Source organism: Grus americana, chromosome 5 (genome assembly GCF_028858705.1).
Source record: "Grus americana isolate bGruAme1 chromosome 5, bGruAme1.mat, whole genome shotgun sequence".
NCBI lineage: Eukaryota > Metazoa > Chordata > Aves > Gruiformes > Gruidae > Grus > Grus americana.
Genome location: NC_072856.1, coordinates 41,258,510 through 41,283,946, shown reverse-complemented (window position 1 = coordinate 41,283,946; position 25,437 = coordinate 41,258,510). Strand labels below are relative to the sequence as shown.

Genomic DNA, 25,437 nt, shown 5'->3' with positions numbered 1-25,437 from the left:
TACGGCTTTAAGTGGATTAAGGAGACTGAAATTTATCAAGTGTCATTAGTTTAAGAGAGTCCCTTTGGGATGCACAGTCCTACACATTTAGGACATGTTAACTGGTTCAGTATGAAAGAAGTTACAGCTTCCCTGTAGTTACAGCCCACTTTCATTTTAGGAGATTTGGTGTGCGCATTCTGTCCTCTAGCTATAGACAATCTAAAATAGTTCTCAAAACCTGAAAATCACATTTCAGAGTAGAGATATCATATTGCATAGATAATCCTTACATCTTCTTTTTTAATCTGAATTGCATTTCCATGATGTTTAAACTAATTTTATTTCATATGCAACTTAAGGTGGCTTCTTAGTGTAGGACTGTTAATAGTGCCAAAATCAATTACCGCATTACTGGCTCTCAACCTGTTTGCTAAACCTGAGACTCTCTGCAAATACCAACACTTCCACAAATTTATGTGCAACAACTTCGTGGGTCCTCAGACCTAAACATAATAATATGCCTTTATGTTATCTCCACTGAGCTATAGACCATAGTTTATAATCAAATGTCTGCTTTTATAGACACTCATACTAACACCCACATGTGGAAGGTATAAAACTATTTGTCAGAGAAATTTGTTTCATGAAGAATAACTGTTAAACATGCCCAGGAGTCTTCTCAGAAATATCTCTGTGAATTTAAGAATCATTATTTTCCCTTCACCTCCTTCAGAATAACAGCTCTCATAAATTTGTGTAGCAACCCTTCACTTGAAGTATCAGGATCCTACTTGCCTGCAAGCAAAACAGCTGAACAAAGTTTCAGTCAACCTCTCCAATTAAGGTTTTATTTTCACCCGTTTTGTACGACGGTTGTCTCTTATGGCTAACTTCTGTGATAAAGCAGTCCACACAGTATTTCCATTAGGAGCTTCACCTATACATCCTTCTGTAAAGACTGTCACCAACATTTTCTGTGATCATTTGTAAAGTAGCAATTATGTTCTGGTAACATGCTGAGGCTTAATACTTCTCCAAATTCTCTTATAATACACAGTTGTCTGTACAGTCTAGAGATTTGGACTCTAGGAAAACTTCATCTGAACCCTTAGTTAAAGGTGCTTTAGATAGCACAACTGAAAAGCTGTACAACTGTAGAAGCAAGGTATGTTGTCACGAGCCTCAGAGTTACAGAGACATCGGGTCATCAAACCAAAGATGAGAAGAATAGCCCTGTCTCTAGTGTTACAGAAAGACATGTGGTAGATGAGATACTTCAGCAGTGCTGCTAGCATTAAGTCCTTTTACAGATTAGGATAAAGACAGTTCTGAGTTCCAAATTACAAGAAATTGAACTTACTGAAGTTATCTTCCAGACTCAACCATATTTTGAGTGATTTCTTTTTAACATCTGAAAAAAAATATTGATTTTTTTTGCTCTCAAAAGGAACTGATATGGGGGGAAAAAAGTTGAAAAGTACTCAGGAAAGTCATTTGGTCCAGTCTTCAGTATTGATTCAGTAAAACCAGTAATATTTAATATTATTTATTCAATAAAAGCCTACTGAATTCAAGAGGAGGGGATGAGAAAGACACCTACAGTACCCTGGGTTTACATTTTTTCAAAATGCTTGTAATGGAATGAAAAAAAGGAATAACTTGTATCTAATGCAGATATATTAGAAACTAATATTCTTTAATATCTTGTTTTAATCATTCCTTACACTCTTCTCTTAACCAGGATTTAAATAAAAGGAGAAAAGGAACTAAAAATTTTTTGGCGCCCCCACCCCCAAAAAGTAGAAACAGAGATAGCAAAAGGATGATTACATGATATGTGACCTCTAATCAAAGTTCATGAAAATCTTGTTGTAGGAGTCAGGAGGAAAGATGAAAGATCCAGTCAAGAGATGTTTGAGGCTGACCCAGGTATCCTGGAGAAAGATGACTGAAGTCTCTCGACTTGGAAAGAGAGTAAAGATCGATGGTCCACAAAGATCTAAAGACATTATCATAGCATAAAGGGTGTTTGTTTCTACGTCAATATACAATATATGGTTCAGACATTTAAGTCACAAAACAGTGGTGGAGTGCTTTATTCCACAAAAAGTTAGAAGTTGACAGACATCTCAAACACAGAAGATTATACTAGCTCATCTAAAATTACAGTTTTTCAAAAAGACAGAAAGCAGTAATCAATAACTTGAAACACTAGACCCCTCCCTAAGAGGGTTAAGGGATATAAAATAAAGCAGAAGAATGGGAGTTGAATCCAAGTTGAACCTCAGGAAGATTCCAAGGAAGAATTTGCTGTAAAAGCAAGCATATTTTATTCAGAATAAAAAAAAAAAGTAAATGAGTCATGAAAGCATCTCAGCAGGCTAACACAATACAAGGACAAAGCGTGCACTTTAGATTTGCTTGTAGTAAAAACATCTTTTTTTTTCCTATCTTTTACAAATATTTGCAATTAGTAACAGCTACACTGAATGTGTTAGAGATGTAAATGTATCTTAGCATGATACAGCCTGAGTTAAGAATGATGACCAGATAAATGACTAATATAAGGCATTCCAGACCCCGGAGAGTTATGATTCATGCATCTAGCTTACTGAAGCACTCATATGAAGCTGAGCTTTCCAGGAAATTTCCCAAGGGACGACATAAGAGAAGCCTCCCACTCATGCTGCATGGCTAGTTCTGAGAAAGGGCATTGCAAAAGTGAAAGAAACAAGTATTTTCAAAGGAGCAGTGGTGGCTAGTAAAGCCCCAAGGCATGTAGTGTGAAAAGAGACTGGCAGCAAACACCAAAATCCCCAGGGAACAAGTCACAAAAAAGAAACAACACTCTTGATTACAGAAAGAGCAGAAGCACAGACAGATCTGCAACAGGGATAACAGCAAAAATTCACAAGAGGAGGTGATTTGTTTGCTGAGCAATTTTTCCAAGGAATAACAAAAAGTCTGCTATGGTCTAGATCCTAAAATCAGCCCTATCACCACGAGCCAACTGATGGCCAGAGGAAGGTAATCACCTTTAAACATCCAAAACAAATAGAAAGTTGCATGAAAACAGAATTGAACATCTCCTGGCTGAGGAAAACCAACTATGAAAAAATGAAAAATTGTTTGCCTTATTGCTACATTTGCAGTTTAAAAATTATATTCAGAAACTAGTATGTTATAGACTTTTATCTTGAGTCTGTTTCATTCATGTTTGTCTTTATGATTTGGACAAAGGAATAGAGAGATGGCTTCTTAAATTTGCAGATGATAACAGTACGTGCGCTTGGGGGAGATACTTCAAACATAGCAGAAGACAGATATGGATCTGAAAAAGTCACAGACACACTTGAGGAAGGGGAGACAAAAAAAACCCACAACAAAAGTTCAAGAATGGACAAAGGTAAAATCCTACATGTAAAATTTCACAGATATAATGGATAAGAGAGAGGTGAAAAAACATGTAGTACAGCAAAGGAGTTTGGGAGTTACAACGACTCACAAGCTGAACAAGAATCAACCATCTCCTGCTGTTGTGAAAAAAAAAAAAAAAGAAAATACTAAACTGCTACATAATGTTTGAAAGACAAGTGAAATGCTTTTTCCAGTTCACTCAGCAATGGTGAAGTTTCACGTTGAGCCCTGTGTCCAGCCTGGGCACCACAATTCCAGAAGGACCCAAATCAGCTGGAAGAAGCCCCTCAAGGAGAAGTTTCAGAGCACAGAAGAAATAGAAAAGGAAGATATACATGAGGTTATGTTTGGGTTTTTTTTTTTTTTTGCTTAGTTGATTTTCCTTAAGTTATATAATGCAAGAGGATAAACAATTTAAAATATATCTAAAGTCTGAATAAAAGCATTTCCACAACACTTGCTTTTACAGTTTTCTTTTTGTCCATATACAGGTTTAAAGGTAAGCAGGTTACAGAAGCTCTGTATTTCTAATGTGTTTGCTACGGCTTTGCTGCGGTTTTTACTACTACTTGAGATCTTTTTGGAAGCTTTTTCTTTTTATGCTACTTTGTGACAAATTTAAAAATATATCAAATGTTTAAAAAAAATCTTCAAATACAAGTCATTATGGTGCACACAGAGAGATACACACACGTATAAACACTCAGAAAAAGAGCACTTCCCTGTGAGCCCAGGCTCTGTACACAGAATATTTGACTGCCTCCATGACAGGTCCCCCTAGGCTGACAGACCAGATAACTGCAGATAATTGAGATTCCTTCAAGTTATTCTTTTGTCCTTTTTTTACAGTTGCATTAACCAGACTTCCTCCTAGTCCCAAACAATCCCTAGGTGCTACAGCAATTGCTTACGTGGAAAAACAACATTAGAAAAGTATTTTATGAACTACCATTGACTCTTGCAATTTCACAAATAAAGTCGAAAAAGGAGAAAACTGGGAGGAGTGCTATTCATTCACTGGCCACAATAAAACGTTTTAGTGGATGTATCAGAGTGAATTATACGTACAAAATATTCTCATTTTGTAAGCAGGCAGAAATCAGTTCTGCTTGTGCTCTGAGCCACCCCACAGCTGCGTGTGAATACCATCCACAAGCTCCTCAGCTCTTTAGTTTCCGCTCAGCACTGCACTAATAGAGCCACAAGCAATTCCAGATCAGAACGGGCACCTAGTCCAGCAAGATTTGTTATGTCTGCCAGCAGAAATACCTTTTAGGCACATTTGCTAAAACCCTACTGCACATTGTGGACATAGTCCTTTCTCTCATCCAAAGCTGGCAATATCTACCCCAAATATTTCAGAAAATGGCAGGGCCATAAAAAACTTAAGATCAGCTCTCTACCTGGTTAGGACTGATTGCAGTACAATTGCTCTACGGTTAGCGCTAGTACACAGAGTTGTATTTTAAGACAGCCTACAGCTCCAGTCCTAAAATAAACACAAATAAAATACCATCGCGCTGAGTATGAAGGAAGACTATGTCCGCATAAACAGGCATCAGAATGCAACTCTGAAGACAGCTCAGTCTGAAGAGATAACATTTGCCTGCTATTTTTGGAGATTGCTGCCTTCAAAAGCACGTTTCATCTGCTGCAGCAAACCAAGCCACACAAATGAACATACACATATGGTCCCAGACACTATTTATTTGAATTTCACCTTGAATTTCTTTAATATCTTGAAAGATTCAACACAGAAATTTAAATCTGGGACCAAGACAGAGATAATTGATTAAAGATATTTGTGTTCGGTTGTCAGGTTGGGGGGAAGGGAAAATTTTGCTCTTAGTTTACACAAAACGCAGATTTTTGGGGGGACAAAGTCTAGTCTTGCTAATGCATTTTCTTGCTGGAAGAAAAAAAAAAAGTTTATTTACTGGCTGTGACTGAATCTTGTCACTTCATATTTTTACCAAGACTCAGAACGGAAAAAAAATTCTACACATTTACCATTTTGTATGTAGTCCCACCTGAGTTCAATCTCCAATGTAACCTTTACGTGACTGTAAGGCCAGACATTAGACCACCTTTCTGTACTACTGCCTCTGAAACTTGCCTAGTTTTCAAACGAGCAGTCATGCTTATTGGGACACAAATTTGGGAGTTTTAGGTACTGAAGCCCATTAAAATCAATGGGAATATTTCTGGGCACTTCCGAGATGTCCGGTCAGGTTACCGTTAGTGTTGTATTACCTGCTCTTGGAGTGTGAACATGTTCATCAATATGGTTATGACTGCTGAATTAAGTGATGAGTAAATAATGTTGCAAAAAATCTGAGAATGATACCGTTTCTATTATCTCCCTGAAAAGGATTTATACACTTTTTAACACAGGCTGTCAGACATGCTACAGCAGTTATGAAAAACCCTTTTATTTACTTTGCCAACAGCAGAGTAGGGTGAACCACCTTCACTGAAAAGTCTGCAATATAAAATTTATCCTACCTTCAGCTGTACTAGGTGCACATCCACATGCTTGCTGTCCGAGTCCTGCTGGACAGAGTAGGTCAGATCCCTGACTCTTTCAGATGTCATCCGAAGCCAGGTCTCAATTTCTGGCAAGTGGAGAACAATCTTCCAATCAGCCCCAGTGTGTAGAGGAGGTGGCTTTTCGTACTGCTGGCCAGAATCAAGCTCCTTCATGACATCCTCTTCCCCATCTCGTTCCACTGTAGGAGTCATGTTTATAAGCATGGGAGATGCATCAGACGGCATGGGATCCAGTTCCTGTGTTCTCATGGGAGAAAGTGCTACATCCATGGCTAGCATGGGAAAGCCTAAACCATAATTCTTTCCAAAAGAGCTGCAAAGATAAAAAGAAGAGAAGCTGCTGTTATGAGACCAAATTTCGCAACAAAAATGTTCAGAAGACGAGGAGTAAATGGCAACATCTGAGAGGTATTGTACTTCTAAATAAATTCTTCACCTGGCAAATCTACACTAGTAGTTCAAGAATAAATAGGTTTTTCAAATTAACTTTGTCGATTTGAACAAACATGTTCTTTGTTTGAGAAAAATAACAAATACCGCATTTCTCTCATTGTAGACAGTCACCTTGGAAATGATAGCTTTCATTGATGAAAAATATGTTCCAATTTTCTACAACTGCAACATAAACTGAGCATTGACAAAGCTAGCAAAACTTTACTGAACTCCACGAGTTAATGTAGGACTGGTATTTGTAAACTAGCACCTAATAGAACATATTCCTTGGCCTGAAATTTATGACTAAACACAAAATATCTCAAGTTGTATTCAAATTTCCCAACTGTCCACCTTACTATAGATCATGTACAACAAAAATTTTGAAGGCAAATTTGAAGCAACTATTGAGGACACTTGGTTGATCCATTGCAGGCAGATTTTAATTTTGAAGTTTAAATTCTTGTAGCTTTGTTAGTTTGTAGTTATTTGCAATAAGCAACAACTCTATCAAAACTTATAAGTAAGAATTCCAAATGTCAAAATATGTACCTAAAACTAAAACATCATTTTACAAGAGTGGCTTTATTAAAGCCCAAAATCCGTGTCACCAATGTATACTTACTAGGTTCACTGGAAACAGTAAATAAGTAAAACATTTTACTTTGTACCTCTTTCTCTGTACATTCTAGCTGTAGGTAATACAGAAGGCTGCCGTAAACACTATGCCCAAGAAAAAAAGTACTTAACAGCATGCACTTGGTTTGGAGCTAAGTACCTAAAGCATTATGAAAACTTTCATTCAGTAGGAGATGTATTTTTTTTACCTAATTTTGGAGAGACTTAAATTTGACACATGCCTGCCTTTGACACGCAACTTCACTAAACCTTATACGAGCACTTACTTGTTTCTTCAATCTTTGCAACCCTAAGCTATATTCAATAAGTATACATTAAGAGAATTAGGAAGATTAGGTCCTTTTAAAGCTGTTTTTTCTTTCTTTTAACCAGCGCATAGTAAAAATACTTCAACTACAGTTTAGTAACTTTTGCTTGTATTCCTTTTCCACAGTGCTAAGATTGCAAATAACTCAGTTATGCAGCTACTAATTTGGGCATCATTCCAAGTTTTTATAGTTTGACCCTCTTTTCTATAAAGACTGCATTTGAGCTTTTAGCATTACAGCTATAAGATTGCAGAAAAGAAACCAGTGCCTTTCACTATTAAATCAACTACACTGTGAATACTGAGTTATATTTCTAAATATTTCAAGTAGAGTCTCAGCATCCATACAACTCCTGCAGGCAATAAGAGTACCAAAGGAGTATCCAAACACCAGCCTACTTCTCACAGCTGAGTAGGAAAAAAAAATTATATTTAATGTTAATTTGATTTTATTTCCTATCCTGCCACTACATAGTAAATTATTTTTTGCACATCTATCACTCCCACAAAACAATATTTAGAACTGATATTAAGCTAGTAAATATTAATTTGGCACTTCAGCACAAAATTTTCTATCTGTGCAATAAAGGACAGGGAATGAAAGAAGATTCCAATCGTTCTCAGTGCCTGGTGCACAATTTCCAACTCTTTTAGTTAGATTTTTGAAGACTTCAGAATTAAATGGTGTCATATAAAAAGCTCTGCAGCAAGACTGTACGACATTAAGGTTTCAAGATGCTGAGCATTTTTCAAGTCCATCTCTTTCCACTGCCCATTTTTCAACTTAAACTCTGTTGCCATACATACTCAAAATGCATTGTTAGACAAATCACTCACATTGAAAACATTTGTGTGTTAGACACTGCTGCTCATAGTCCCCGTTTTAAAGCATATAAACCAACTGTTCTAACAGCCAAAACTATCTTATTACTTCAAGCATATTCTTTACATAATTTCCTCCTGAAAATGAAATTTTAGTGAAGTGCATGTGGTCCTTATTTCTGCATGTTTGTCATTAACAAATTAAACCTGCCTACCAGCAAAAGAGTTGGTCCTGAATCACTAAATGATACAGAAACACAGGAAGTGCAGCACTTGCTTAGTAGTTTTTCCACAAAAAAACCCCCTGGCACTCTGCGAGAGTTTTTCAACATGACTCAGCTCTAGTAAGGACATTAAAGCAATTAGCAAACAGAAATTAAAACATGCTCCTGCAGAAGCAAACAAAAGCTAGTCCATGCTGCATGCAGAGCATAGTTCTAGCTTTGATACACTGAGTTTGCAATTAGCAACCATTAGGAACCTGCTGACCTGGTTTTTGTTACGATGTGCTTGACTCTATATACTGGCTCTCCAGCATTACAGCTAATACCTCCTTAATCCTAGTTGCTCTTAAAGTCAAGTCCTTTGAATCCTTTTCTTTCTGCCAGATCACGACAAGTTGCAACACTTCAAGTAAGAATATGTGGAGAAACTTTAAAATAGATCATTCTTTTCACATTCTTAAAAAAAAAAAAAAAATCGTACAAAGATAATAAAACACACTGTGGATACTAATTAGCAAGGTCTGGGAAAGCTTTAAAAAGCCCACAAATGCTTGAAAGGAGAAACTGTTGCAGCTAGAAATGACTGAATCCAAACCCTAGGACACAGATTCATTAAATTGTTTCTTGGCAGAATAAAAAGGCATCATCATCCAACTACGCTGCGAGTAAGGAAAACTGAAAGGTTCTCCTGCACTCTCCGAGAAAACTGGCACTGAAGCGGGGCGTTCACAGGAGTGCTCCCAAAATCACTGGAGAAACAGTAAGCTCCACCCCGCTATCCCTCCCCCAGCTCCTCCGCAACTGTGGCAAAGCAACATAATTCCCTGTCACGCCTGCACTGACCTACGAAACGCGCTGGCACGGTGCAAGAGCACAAGCTTCGGTCACCCTCATGCGCTGGATATGAAAGGAAAACAGGAAAATCCCCGCTGCCACAGAGGTGTTTTTTACAAAGTTCTAACGTTGAGTGACTAAATAGCAAACAACAAGGCCCAGCTGCAACAGCAAATCTCACAGACATAGCGACTTGAAGCAATTTAGGAGTTACAAAACTTGCCAAAATACTTTTGATCGGAAGTAGGTTCTGCTTTTTGGATTACTGACCACATACAAGTTAGACGTCCATATTTCTAACTAGGTCAGCAGCCTTGCAGAGGACTAAATTCATAAAGTTTTGTTAAGGCACTGGCTACTGAAGATGACTCAATTTGCTGCTTTCCACCCCGTTCTCGTATAGACACTTGCATCTATCGTCCTCTAGCTATACCCTTAGCCTTCCAATATTTAGGATATTACTTTTATACTGAAACATAGAAGGTGGAAACAGCAAGATGGGGCATGGAAATCCTTCTCCAGCAGTTCCAGTATTTGCATAACATACCATCAGTGACATGTGACAAATTTCAATGAAACCAATTTTAATTTGAAATTTGAAAAAGTGTATTTGAGAATAATATTCTGTATACCAAACTCTCATCTAGTAGATGAAAACATTTGCTAAAAAAAGATATGAATGTATGATCAAGTTAAACAATATTATGGGTTCATATATTGTGGTGTTTGGTATTTTAAGTGACTGATTTTAAATGCTGGCTTTAGAGTTTGTTAAATTTCTGGAGTATTTTGTCTTTCCACATTTTGAGAGATGTACAGATAGTGAATTGTAAACCACTATAACAAGTGTTAGAACACATATTAAAACTGAATACATTTTCAGAGTTGCTCTTTACATGCTACTATGCAAAAATTTTTTTTTAAAAGATGTAAAGAATTGATTCATTTCCTTCTATGCAGGACCTCTATCACCACTAAAGTTCTTTATAAACATGAAAAGCTAAGATCAGTTGTCTTTTCTACATCACAAAATCCTGGTGGCATTAATGACAGTTTTAGGTGGGCAAGCAATGTTACATCAGACTCTAGCTTTCTTCTAACCCAAATCCTTTCTGTACCTGAATTAGCTTTATAAACTAGATGATTTTAAATTTTCAGGTGAACAGCTGAAAATACATTTTAAAATGTCCTGATCAATAAAAAGTTCATCTCTCAGTATTTTCAGGGCATAGCCTTATTTTCATCATCACAACCATAGCAAGAAACAGTTATGATGCCATTATTTTTTAAAAAAATACACCTCAAATGATTTGTTTCTCTCACTTCTGAAGCTAGCGTTTCAGTCTGCTGAAAGGACACATTTATGAACTACACATTTATGACTATATTTTGCCTTGTGTTAGTTCTTCCTATACAGTTCTATATTTTCATGGATGCTTGTATAAAAGGTGAGAGATCCTGTGTAAGCACATGCACACATATGCTTTCTATCGTCATCGTTAGTAAGTGCATTATGCCTAACAGATGGCTGATTACCTTCCACTAATCACATAGGCAATCTCGCTTTCCCCTGGTTTTCCGCTCAATCAGATGCTAACGCTTTTATGCAAAACATAGAATGTGTGTGTCAACCATAATATACTTCATCAATCACCACAAGTCTTGAAAGACTTCTTCACTCATTCTGCTCCCCAATTATTCACATTTTCCTTGTTTATAAAGCGCGGGCCGTATTCACTCTGCCAGCTATCAGATCATCCATGTTTTCCTCCAACAGCAGTTGGATCCTGTCAAACAAAGATTCATTAAGCGTTTTAAGCCATACAGTAGTCCAAGCATTGATCAGTGGTGCAGACACTGGGTTGAGTGAATGTTAATGAGCTCTAATTTTTCTTACTGTCACATATTGTTAAAATCAGCCATAAGCACTATACAGCCACCTGTCTGTCAAGTAAACAATTCATTCTCCAAAATGGCCCAAAAAACCCAGAGAAACTCCATCATTAAATAATTATGTCTGCTTGCTGACTTTGAAATCTAATGATGTAAATTTTAACATCGGATTTAATGAGTTCGTTGATGTTGAGTTTTCTTAAATAGATCCAGTCAAAATGAATATCTCAGACAGCCAAGTTATATTTCCATTTCTTTTACATTTCAATAGTCTCAGGAATTCTCTGCCAAGTTATAAGGCTCATTACATCTTTCCTTGAAAATGCAATCTATTGTATCTACTGCAAAGATAAACTGTGTCAGTACACCAAAAACCAGAAATACATCATGTCAGTAACTACATATAGAGCAACCTGAATTTACTATTACATTAACACTATCCATGCTACACTGATTCTGTTGCTGATTTCCTACATGATTTAAGAAATACAATTTCAAAAAGCTTTCAAAGAACTGAATTCCAAGAGACCCAATTTAGTTCTTTCTCTTCATATTATTCCCCGTGAATACATTTCAAAAATACCTCCTTTACAATTATCCTACTATTACATCTAAAAATCTGAACAAATTGGACAGAAAGGGAAAAAATTTCATTTAGCACTGCTGGGCCTCCTATTTGATGGGTGTAGACTCTTAGAAGGTATATCTTATAGGGAATACAATGATGCCTGAACTCCTGCAGGATACAGACAAGAGAGCCTTGCATAGTAATGCCATTATTAAGCCTGAACATTAATGTGAATCATGATTAAAATTTTTAATGTGGCTGATTTAAAGTCCATTAAACAGTCTACCCCCAAGGCTTTAATGGCAAAGCCAGACAACCAATGATTAACTGCGGAAATCCCACCATGGATGCCTGCGTTCCTGATCATGTCTATGAATCAGGATTTAAGACGCTGCAATGACCCAACATGCTCTTTGGTATCTGCTGCTTCTTTTTCCAATACAAGATGAAGGAAAACGTAGATCTTATAAGGCCAGTGTTTAGCTAGAAACTGGAAAACATTGTGGCAAATCAGGGCAAGAGGAAGTTCTGGAGGATTTAGCAAAGGATCTGTCTGAAATCGATGGCATAGTGGGAGAGACTACGAAACAAACTGACAGATCACAGGGTCTAGGCATTATCTACCCAGGCAATCTGTGAGAACCCAAGGGTGAAACAGCCAAATTGCTGATTGTGGTATGCATGACCTTTCACTTGAAACTTCTTTTGTTCTTAGGATACCAGTTTTTAAAGAAAGTTTCTGGAGGACCTTTCCACCTGATGTTTATACCAGGAAAATTAGTAGAAAGAGTATAATGCTATACCTGAAAAAGTACCATTTTTTTTAGAGGAAGACACTCCACTGCTTTTGAAAACCAGACAGATTACAAAATGCTTTGGACAAGACTCTATGCCAAAAGTTAAAGGAATCTAAATAGCCATGGGATAAGGAGGAAGGTCCTTGAATGGACAAATAATTGAGTAAAAGGCTGGAAAGAGTAGCAATAAATGGGCAGTGGAATGGAGAATGAATGGAGACAAACAGACATCACAAGCAGAGTTTCACCAAAACTTCTGCTAGGGACTGTGCTTCTCTATAAACTGATGAATGACCTGAAAAGGGGGTGAAAAATCAAGTGAAAAAGTCTGCAGAAAGTATCAAAACGCTTGGGACAAATTTAAACTCTGAGGAAATGCAGAACCTTACAAGACCAAAAAAGCAATAAAATATGAGATTAAACTCACTATACACAAATATGAATTATGTGTATGAGAAATAAAACAGTCCTAATTGCATGTGTAGAATGGGCTCCAAGATGAATGTTACTACTCAAGAGCAATGTCTTGGAAGGAAAATTATCAAAGTTCCATAAAAACCAGCAACTTAATATTCAATAGTTGTCAAAAGGAAAACAAATATTTAGGAACATTTAGCAAAAGAATAGGAAATAAAGAAAAAATAAAAATCATTACATTGCTATATATATCCATGGTACACATCTGGCATGTTTTGCGTCATTCTGCCCCCCTCGTCGCACAAAGATAATCCAGTGGAGCTGGAAAAGGGCTCAAAAAAGGCAATTTGAAGGACAAAGAGGAATATGTAATCACCTCTGTTCACATGAAAACTGAGCAGGCTGAGACTCTCAGCCTTGAAAAAAAGGTAACTTATGAGGATAGGATGGAGGTCATAAAATAGCACCTTAAGACCATGCTATCCAGAAGCCTTAAATGTTGCTGTTTTTCACAACCTAGGTCTCTTAATTCTTTAAAAGAACCCCAACCTCTTGTCAATGAAGCAGTCGTTATATTTCCTATGTGCTCTTTGTCCAAAGATCTTTAAAGCAGTAGAGCGCAATTCCTCTCAGGGTCTCAGTATTTTGCCTAACCACCTTATACAGCTAAAAGGGTGCTTCAGCCAGTCTCCTTGCATTGGTTTTTGCAGGCAGTTCTCCAAAGGAGGACCTGGTGGATCCAAGCAGGACCCCTTTCAGGTATTCCTTTCAGGAACAACTCAACTAAAGACCTTAACCTGCAAACAGCTTCCTTTTAAAGCATAACTGAAAATTTCAAACAGCAAATAGTCCTGAACTCACCTCTATCAAGCCCTCAGTTTATTCAGTGTTTTCAGACACTTCAATAAACTGTGAATCCCTGATCTAAATTCATATATATGTATATATATTCATATATAAATATAATATTCATATATAAATACACATATAAATTCATATATATGTATATATATTCAGAGTGTGTGTATATGCTTCAGTATACATATGTACATTCAGTGTGTATATGTGTGTGTATGCATATATATATATAAAGCTACAGGTATGACAATCTATATGAATAAAAGTTTTCGGTATAAATCCAATATACTCATCATATCAAAAATTTGCACCTATATTGCCAACTCCAGGAATTTCATACAGTGGAAACTGTACAGTATTACAGCCCTACAATTAAGCAGTGGATTAATACCTGAGGCAAAGCAGAGTTCTCCTTCAGAGAGAAAGTTCACATCTCAAGAGCTATCATGTGCACCTTTACACAAGCACCAAGTTCAGCTGAAAATATATCCAATAGTTCTAGTCCAGCATTAACTGTAATTATTCTCAAAAAGAATAGCTGGGGGAAAAAAATCAACCAAAAAAACCCCAACCCTATATTTAACTATTCTTCTGAAATAAATTGAGCATTGGAATTGTCACACTGAGCCTAGAAAGCCAGCATAGAGAGAAAGAAATACTTCTCTACTGAAGAAAATATGTCATACATGCTTATGTAAAAACCTAAACACTGTGATGTATAATGAAATCTTGCCTGAAACAGTGCATAAAATTTACACACTCCCAGCTCATATCATTTTATGTTCTCACTTAAGAAAAAGGAGGGAGACTAACTGGCAGTGATCCCATTAGACAACCATTATGAGGTACATCAGAAAAAATTCTACACCACAGCACGTACAGACATTGAAAACAATCGTACAGTGCCAGACTCGTACGGGTAGAGGAATGTATTCAGAGAATCAAACGCACTGGGATGAGCAGTTGTGTTTCCTGGCCTTTTCTGACTCAGCGCAGGTTTGCCCTGCAGTAAGAAACAGTGACTGGGAAATGATGTGGTGCAAAGAGATTAGCATTAAAATGGACAAAGACAAATTAGCTGCTTCATATAAATTCATCATTACTTCAGCATCCTTTATTAGTTAACTGCCCTACACCACCGCAGGCATTTGTTGTCCTAATTTTTACTCCAGAATGTCAGAACGTAGAAGACATACGTAGTGGCAACTCTCATATGCTGATTCTTCAACATACACATGAGCAGTTGTTGGATTTTGGTTTGTGGTTTTGGGTGGGGGTTTTTTTTTTTTTTAATCTCCCTGGATAAAGCCATTTTTGTCATTCTAGTGACCAGTAGTAAGCAAAGCATTTGCAATCATAATATAATTTTTTCCTTCACCAGCTACAAGTGTCAGATGGTGAAGAACACAAAATAATTATTCTAGCAAGAAGGTGGTCCCTTGTTGCAAAATTTTTCTCCAAAGAGTTAATATGAAAAAATATTTTAAATAGGAAGACAGCAGAATTAAGACTAGGCTTGGCTGAATACTAATCTGGATTTAAAAAATATCTTCAAGTATGCACAGAGGCAGTGAGTGAGATGTAGGTGAGCACATTCAGAGCTGTTTTGCAGAGGATCTGCTTATTTGCTGGTGTGTATACCACCACAGGTCCTTGACTGCCTACCAGATCTGACCCATGTCCCGTCAGGCAGGAGAGCAGAAACAATCTGCAATTGTGTCCATGCAAATACACACAAACAATCTTAAACTCTAGTCGTTGAGAAGTTTTTGAAAAGTTATCCACCATCAAAATACCAATCAGATTATTTCCACTCCCTAAAACAAAACAATTCACAGACGTGGCATTTCATTTTATACCTGTGCATGTCACTTTTTTTGAAGTGCTCATCCACTGGCGGGCACAAGGGCCCCACCAAGCGAGTGGTGCAGTACGCTAGTACCAACCTTTTCCACCTCCAAGCAAGATCACTGTTAATTCTCTCTAAACACGGCTAGCTTGGGAGCTCTCTAGGTGCTGCTGCTGCTGAAATACATGGAAGTCCGCTTGTTTTGCCAACGTTAAATTTTATTCCAATTGTGCATTAAAGGGAACTTCCTTATTTCAACTTCAGAATAAAACTTAACACCTATTCATATTAAAAAATGTAATTTAATTCCAGTTACCTGAAAACATCTTATCACGTCGCTCACAGAACCCTAGTTCAAGTTTGCTTCTTTAACTGTATATTTACCTGGCAGATGGGAACAGGATTTTTTTAGCTGAAGGTTAATTGATTCTACAAGACTGATCTGAAATTGTAAATTTGAGATAGAAAAATCACCACATCAAAAATTTCCCATAATTAACCTCTTCAAATTCTTTGATCATTTAAATTGCTTTTGACATCTTTCATCAGAAAAAGAGGGTGAGAGCTTTCTTCCTTTGGTCAAAATTTCATTTTATCCATATTTAAGTTGTCATTTTAGTTTGCTTTTTTCTGAACAATTAAAATAATAATAATAATAATTCTTCCTTTTCTCCTCCCAAACAGGAAAAAACAAAGAATTTCTTTTCAGCAAATACTGACATTTAAAAAACACAGTGTTTTGATGCAAACAAATTTCACTGCAAACTTCCAACCAGTCCTGCTCTTTTTCCCAGGAGTTACCTCAAAGCCAGTACTCTCAGGATTTCTCCTATGACAGCAGAATGAAGACACCGCTGTAAGTCTTAGCTCAAAGTTAGGGAAAATAAAAATAATAGGTTTCACTGTAATTTTACACTCCAGTTTCATAATAAATACATGCTAATCACTTAGGAGAAATCTTAACATTCTTTCAGGGAAAATTATCCAGAGGCTAAACAAGCTTATTCCTTTTTCTTATGGAAGATGATTATGAGAAATTAATTACTTGTATCAAGCTATATGACCTCATAACAGCTCAGACAAGAAGAATTGGGCAAGGTTATTTCAGCCCATTTTTAAGCTCTATTATTTCTTATCCTCTCATATGTACTGTACAAAGTATGTCGGTCACTCAAGATCATAATTTGGGCTTCTTCCTTAAATTAAGGCAGTATCAGATATATTATAGGTAGTGCAATACTGGATGCTCAGTCTCTCAGTACAAAAGTTATAATAATAATAATTAAGAAAAAAAGAATAGTCTACCTGAAGAATTCTTCAGGACACAATATTAGACTGTCGGAGCAAACAATGCAACTTCAGTCATTTAAGCTGCCCCAGCCCCCATCCCAGTGATAAAATAGCTATAAGATATGCTTTGATTTTGGAAACCAGCTTTGTTGCACTAAATTTTAATAATTGTATTAGAATAAATAAAGATTTTTGAAGAAACTGCTATTTTATGGAACAATGAACAATTCAGCTGCTGAGACCAGAGAGTCGGATCCATTTTGGAAATCAGTATTCTCTATCATATGAGACACGCAACACTGTGGCTAGCTGACCCTGCAAATTCTCGCTGTCATGTAAAGTTTAACTATAAATAATTTACCTGTTAAATACAGTATTTTCAGGCCTAATCTAGAAGAATGCCACAGCCATTTCTTTTTGTCTCAATTTGGGGATTCACAGAAATAGACTAAGCTCTTTGGACCACAAATCATATTTTGTACTGAGTCATACTAAAGGGTTCTGCTCTATTGTTTTGGTTCCTGGTACTATCTAATATCAATAATACATTATCAAACGTGTACATTCAGTTGTTTTGGACATTCAGTTATCACAGTAACAGTGCACTGTTAAATGTTTTTCACATTTTGGGGATTAATTTTTAATATAAATGAAAATAAGATACTTCCTGTACTACAAGGATGAACCATTGCTTCAGTAACTATTTTGCAAATTCTTTCCCTCTCTTACTACTTGGATAAAATCCTGACCATTGATGTTGACTTACTCGTCACCTAAAAACAGATACCCAGTTGTGCTGTGCTATCAGTTGATTGACACCATCACCCATGATAATAAGTACAGTTGCTTTATCCCCTTCCTTTCTATTGTGCAATTCTACAAGGTCATTTATGATTGACTCAAAGCATCAGAAAGGTATTTCCCCAACCCCGGTGCAGAATTATTGTTTCTGGATTATACTAAATGACAGAGACAACTTCAACTTTTGTACTCAGAGCTTCATAGTTTCACCATCACTCATCTTCTGAATACAATCCAAAAAATTACTTTCTCATCACATTGTACCTCACAAATTTTGGAAAAAAAGCTATATGATAAACAGTATCAATGGCATCTCTAGATAGGGTTTAAGCATGTTTCCAGCTTCATTTTGCATCTGCACTCTAGCCAAATTTAAAAATATTGGCAATTGCAGAACTTAATTCTTAAATTCAAAATCAGTTTCAACAATACTGATAGTGGCCAAGACATTTTTCAGTATCAAATTCTCTCAAATTTTCATCTAATACACTTTTATGAGTACACAAGTACATAATATGCACCAAGACTACCCACCAGCACTGTTACAGACTGCATCCCCTGACGTAAGTAACTCTCATTCTGATATCTCTCTGATTATTTTTTAACTAAGACCAACTTCACAGAAGTCGATAAAATGTAAAAAGTAAGAAAGGAGGGTTTCAAGGGCTCTTAGAGCTGAACACAGAAAATTAAGGCACAAACATTTTTACACTATTAAGTCATTCTTAGTTACCTAACACTGTTTTCTTTTACCATAAACTTGATCAGATACACCAAAATTAAGTTAAGCTAGAAGAGGAATAAAAATTTTGATTGTTCTGAAACTTTAGAACTTCAAAACTTTAGCTATAAGATTAAAATAATATTTGTAATGTAAGCAGTTCAGCATTAACACTGATGCTTTGGGTAGCTTTGCACAAATGTTAGTTATCGTATGCGCTCCAGGAGAGAAACAATAGTTCTGACATGTGCTGTTGAAAGCACAGTCCCTGAAGAAGAAGAAACAAAAAGGAAGTACCTTTGTCCACCATTTTACAATGGAAGGGTACAACTAGGACAACAAAAGCAACAATAAAAAAATAAGAGTGAAGGAGGGAAGATATCAGCCTGCCCCTTTATCCCCTTCATGCAGGCGCATATCAGTACCTCAGCTATTTATAGCATTAAGGGCAAATCCAAACCCCTGCAGTCTGAGTGCACTTGAAAAAAATACTTCTGGTAAGGGGTTTTTTTTTTCCAATCTGGACAGATATTGTCTTGAAGATACTATAAAAATGACTGAAATGTTTCACTGAAAACTACACATTCTTGCACAGGATTCTTCCAAGAAAGCTCAGTCCTTGAAGAACACATGTATCTTGGAAGGATCAGGGATAAAGGAACCAAACCCGTTTTTGTACGTGACTTTTGAACTCCAAGAGCTAAGCATTTGACCAGAAGATAAAAGAAAGCGGTGCTGTGAAAAGAAGCACAGATAAAGCAAAAGTGCAAGGACTACAGACTGGAGAAAAATAAATAAAAGATCAGCAGTAACTACAAGAAAATGAGAAGCTTAAATACAAAACAAAAAGATGCTAGTGAATAGACTCAAAAAACAGGCGATCAGAGTAATAGAAAGGAAATTCAATCTAAAATACAGCTTAACTGGTGTAAAACAAGGAAAAGATATAAGCAGAAATAAGAAGAGTTTAATTATTATTATTATGTCAGTTCTAGGAGGAAAAAAGCTTCTACCAGGTTAAGAACTAAGACCACTGCTTATCAGCATGAACTAGTGTATCATTGCACTGCCCTTTCCCCATAAATTCATCTATTCAACATTAGAGCTTGCACTACCTTGAGCACATTTAACCGTGACACCTTAACAGTATGCCAAGGCAAAAGGAGGCACTTTGCCCCCAGTGAAGTGAAGAGGCTTAGCTTATCGGAATCTGCAGTCAACAGTAACAGAAAGACTAAGGGAAGAAATTGTGGCCCAACAATTATATTGGAAAAAATCAGCAAGAAGGCAACACCAGAATGAAGGTTTACTAAAAGATAAACATTCAGTGTCCTGCCTGATGGTACACTCTTATTCAACCTCCACAAGACAAAATAGCCAGACTTCAGAGCATACCACCACAAAGAACAGGATATCATCAAACAAGAAATGAATAGGCAGGAGGTTTCACTCATATAGCTCAAGTGGTTTTATTGACATATTTTCTACCATGAACGATTCATCCTTACTGTAGCAAAAGAAAACTCTCAGCCGTTTGCCCCGTTCATGAAAAGCTCTACGTTCATGCTTTCTGCCAGTCAAAACTTCCTTACAAGAAAAATATTCCTCTTTTAATCTTGCAAGATATACTTCTCAAAATCCCACACAATGAAGTGGTAAGATACTTATGCAATCCCCCAAATCGCAAATAATTGTGGTTACAAATTTAGTTTTAAAGCTTAACTATACCTGTAATTACAAATTGTTAAGAGGGACAGAACCCTTTACTCCCTAAAGGCAAGCAGAGGCAGTAAAAATCAGTACTATTCAGCATCATCTATAAAATTATAAGGATGTTTTCATTGTTTATATATGGCATTTTGCTATCTCCAGGGAGGCACGTAAGATGGACTAGATGTTGTTGCAACTGTACTAAAGAAATGGCACCAGAATTCTGGCTTGAAGCATCGTCGATGCTGTCTGTGTGGGAGTTGGACTCTGGCTCAGCAACGAAAGGAAAGGATATAGATTTAAAGCCTGGAGATTCACTATAGGTAACAAGGACTCTGAATGAAGTCCTGCTTACTCTGGATACCTTCTTTCTTCCTCCCTCCTTTCCCCAATGATTTTTGACTCTTGTGTGAGTGATTCTATGATAATGGACCAAAGAGTCAACGAAACACAGAGATTTTTCGGTTAGACCCAACAGAGGATGATGGTGCAGAGATCACCTTACAATACTCCAAAAAGATCATCTCAAAGCTGACCTTGCACAATGGGTCCTGGCCAACATGCACTAGAAGAATAGACATCACAGAACCAGACCACCTGCACAGTAGATTGCAATTTGATTTTTATAGTCACCTGCAGGCTGGCACGGATGAGAAGGATGGCAGTCTCCAGTTACAAAAGCTACTCATACATGGGAATAAACAGGTTTGGGCATTTCTGGTTCAGATTCATGGACCCCTAAAACTCAGAAAGCATTGTCTTTGTTGTCTGGCCCATTATGACTGGGCTACACTCATTTTGTACTGTGAGAATGTACAGACAGTTATGGTTGTTCATTTGGGTTTATTATTTTTTCTCCTGCTACAAAAGGTTCCAAGTCATGTTCCAAAGACTTCTCTGAATGCTTTCAAGCACAAAGAATTCTCCTACAGATGTGACCAAGAAATTATATTTCAATTTTCCAGAGCCAGAAATAATTGTACTAGCCCAAATAGGCTCTTAAGATATAATTTGCTTCATAAGAGTAGCTCGAGAATGATGGATCTTACCCTGTCTGCTGCCACCAGCAGGCAGTCAGACGTTTGCACCAGCACATTTTATGAATAAATAAGCTGCAAACTCCTTGTTCTCTGCACCATACATGGTGTACGCTTCTGGTAAGTCTGCTCAACGTACACAATTTTCTCATTATTTTCAGAATTGTACTGAACAATTCAATAGTATAAATCAATAAACAGAGGTGCCATAAAAGAGTCCACAGGAGGTCCATTCAATTTGATATGCAATTTAAATTTTAGATCAAGCACCTACTGAAACAATAGGATCTTAATACATTCTGCAGAAATGAAATACTGATATGAACTAGCATTTTTCTTTGATGAAATTTCAAGTCAGTACATATAATTACAGGCATTTCCAATTCAGAGACTTTTTCATCCTACTACCAAATATGCGTACAGTACATGAAAACGGAAGAGTATAAATGGGCAGAACGGAGAAATATTCACTTATCCAGAAGACAAATTGTTTCCGGTGTTATTCTTCAAAGGTTTACTCTAGATTTTCTTGTTGTGTATGATTTTCAAATTTTGTATAAAACTAAAATGTTTATTATGATGGAATAGTACCTCCTTCAAAAAATACACTGTCATCATTGTTTTGAACATATTGCTAGAAGTCAATCATATGTCTTCAGTTTATATCTTTTTTTATTAACAACCATTTTTATGCAGCAAAAGCAAGTTATATAGATAGGCAGAATTTGTTCAGAAAGCTGGGTAAACATATAGCTACAAACTATATGCATGCAGGAATGTGATTGATATTTCATACATTCAGAAAAATGTTGCAATGGAAAACTGCTAATAAGTAGAAAAAAATAATGTGTAGCCATTTGAAAATTGTATGCGCTGTACACGAAGATAAATGATGATTGTGATCTCAGATGCACTTACAAGGATAACTTTTTTTAAGTGTGCAATGACTGAATTTATACAAAGGCATGTGGTTCTACAAGTGCTTTCCTAACCTTAAATAGCAAATTCTGTGCCGAAAACATTATGCATCTGTTTTTTATATGTAGCTTTTAGTCTGGAAATTGGGAATGAAATTCCATAAGACTCCCCCTCACCAGATGTCACCACTTTCTAGGTTTGCAATGCTCACAAAATGGAATTTCTTTTATGACACTTATTTGTTCCTCAATTAAACCAAGAATTTCAGAGGAACATAAAAGGCTTAAACCCCCCTCCAAAAAAACCCCCAAACATGTTAAACTGTTTTCTCAAGGCCATATGAAAAATTTAATAAGCATAAGCCTCTAATTCCTTCACTCCTAATGCATAATTTCAAAAATCAGAGAGCAATTTTAAATATTAATTTTATATTATTATTTATGGCTTCTTTCTGAGAAGTTCTGACAGCCTATCACTTCCTTTAAGGCCTACCAGAGTTGTTCAGGATCGGCCCCTTAATTGTGTCATTAGTTAACATATTGATTACATGTATTGATTATTTTACAGACTTACTCTGAAATAGTTTTTACAGAGTTTCAAGTTTAATTACTCACCGCTGCCAACCTCCTATGGTACATTAAACCACGCAACTGTGATGATTATACTAGAGCAGTATTTTAGAAAAATACAGGTTTTCAGCATAAATTAGAATATTGGGGTTTTGCCTCAAAACTTAAGTTTTTGTTCAGAGAGAGAGAAAAACAAACATGATTTACAGACCCCACAGTAACCTGAACTTTTAAGATACTCACTTGGGAAGGCTCAGTCCTCAATTCCAGCCTCTATATCAAAAAAAAAAGTTTACAAAAAGTAGAATTAAATCGGAGTGACTGAGCGAGCTCCACCCAAAGCACCTCATGAAGTTCTGTTAAAGGTGCTTGCTTTGACAGTGGAGGCCATTTCCAAAAAGGAGCAGGAATTAGAGCTCTCACTTGGCTTAAGATTTCTGCAACCATTTGTGCACAGAGGAAAAACCACCATCATGACTTTCTCTTACTAAATACAAGGAAGCGATTCTCCCTCGGGCATTAGGCTTTAAATTTAGCACGCGTGGTTTATATTCATGCTTGACAAGTAGCCAAGTCTTCAGAAAATTCATCAGGTGCACAGAAAATACAGAAAAACTAATATTCTGCATGCTTTTCATACAGAACTGGAGGGACTGGAGGAAAAAACCCACAGAATTCTGAATTGCATAACATGTGTGACTTATTTGATTAGGACAAGATGTAAGATAAATTCCTGTCCTTAGCATCCTTCATTGGCTTATGCTGGCCTACACTGAGGCCGTGGTGAATTGCAGTTAAGGTATCTCTTGCCTCACACCTTGCAAGGAGAGTTCTGTTCTTAACTCAGATGGCCATTCCGTTCCACCAAGAGGAAGGTTTCGCAAGCCCTCCGCATTGTAATTCCTGTCCAAGCTAGGTTCTCAGGAACCTGGTTTTGCAGGTAAAAAAATACATGTCCAAATTTAAAACAACTGAATTTTCAAAGAATGCATTTAGTCAAAAATATCTAATGACACACTGTCAGCTCTGTTTAATCAGCTGTCAAATTCCAATTTACATGTTTTATTCTACCTTCACGATATCCACTCATGCGACTCTACTGACTTGAAATTAGTTCTGAGCAGCTGCAGTGGATATGAAATGGCATTGGACCTAAATTACTTTCTTGGAACTAAAGGCCTTATCTTTTCTCCTGTTGAAACACCCACTGCTTCTTCACAATTAGCAGTACAGAAGTGCACTTTCACTTACTAAAACCCACATATTTTAGAAATCATTATACCAGTACCTATTTCTATACCTCTTTCATGCCAAGGGGTCACTTCAGTGCATTGAAGGTATAGTAAAAATCTGTAGAAACGAACTAACATGAAACCAAAGCAGTATGAAAAATGATGCTATTAAATACCATAGAGTTTGCACATTTCAGTTATCCCATCATTGAACCAATGCAAAGGATATAATATGTATACGCTGTATAATATGACAATATGATGGTCAAAATCAGTGACTGATTTATTAAACATAGCTACCCATTTAATAGTGGTTGGAACATATTTTTTGCACCAAAACATTTACTCCTAGGCTGTAAAAAAGTAGTTTCACAGTTTGAACAAGGAAAGAGGTAACCCATGAAAAACATTTGTGTCTAAGTCTGTTTTGATAAAAAAAACTTCAACTCAGTAATTTCAGTTTTATGACTAGGTTCCCTCCACATAGAAACAACCAAAACATCAAGCATTGGTTGAGGTTAACTGCCTGAGCGAAGGAGAGGTAAGGAAACAATCTGCAATAAATAAGTTATCTCTGGAGAGTTCCCAGGTGTGTTTCATTCAAAAGTTGTGGCCTACTTAAGCTACATTCTCATTATATTGTTTTTCCTTCTGCATTGCCGATGAAAATTCATTTTGCTGTTTGGGAAATCTGTGAGCAGCATCTGAGACAAATAATTGACTTACTCAGCAGTAAGGAGGACTGGAAGCTCAAACAAGCAGCTTAAATAAAAGTGAGGGCAGCCACTTCATGAGTTCCTGAGATTTACCTGGTTTAGGTCAGATACCAGGGCTCCAGGACAGAAAAAGAAAAGAAAGAAGATAAGTGGTCTACCTCATAAATTCAGAAAAGACTGTGATGAGCTTCAGTTATTCTAGAGCCTAGCTAAAGAACGTAACAGACAGAGATATTCCAGCTGCCGGAAAGCTACCAGCAGAAACAGTGGAAAATGCTGGAAATGTCTGCATTCCCAGCAGCTGTGGAATGAAATGCTATTTATAGAGCCTACCACAAATGATAACATTTTTTCCAGAAAAATCTTGAAATTGGTGAAAAGCTAAGAGGGAGGGAGAGATGAACAGTCTGCTGGGAAGGTAATTTTCTTTGCAGTTGCCAAAATCTGATACAATTAAGATGACATGAATGTTTTCTGCATCGCTCTTCTTCTAATTGGTAACTACACCCCTTGATGATATTTTAAACAGGAACAGATGCTTCTGTCTTAAACAAATTTATTTTGCAAAGCAAAAGGCAAACTGCATCATGGATGAATGTATCTGGTTGTCCTTTTTGTTGAGAAAAATTGATTTTACAAGGATTACAGATGTTTCTTTGTGGAATGAAAACTATGCTGTTCTATCACAACTTAAAAACTCCTCTAAGCTTAGAATAGTCATTTTTGATGGACAGTATAAGAAGATAATTGTTTTTCCCAAGCTTTTTCTTTCATTCACTAATAAACATTTTCAGGAGGAATAAAATCATACTATAATATGGAACGTATCATAGGAAGCTAGGGCTTTCAGTTAC

The 25,437-nt window shown here is 36.7% G+C and overlaps 1 protein-coding gene across 4 annotated transcripts in view; it reads right to left on the bottom strand.

Annotated features, from left to right (window-relative positions):
* Positions 1–25,437, bottom strand: part of AKAP6 (A-kinase anchoring protein 6) — a 291,212-nt gene that overhangs the window by 225,366 nt on the left and 40,409 nt on the right. For all 4 annotated transcript variants that reach the window (XM_054828350.1, XM_054828353.1, XM_054828351.1 and 1 more), the window contains exon 2: positions 5,905–6,262. In XM_054828350.1, coding sequence (XP_054684325.1) covers positions 5,905–6,228 — 324 coding nt within the window. In that variant the 5' untranslated portion in view covers positions 6,229–6,262. The remainder of the gene's footprint in view (positions 1–5,904; positions 6,263–25,437) is intronic.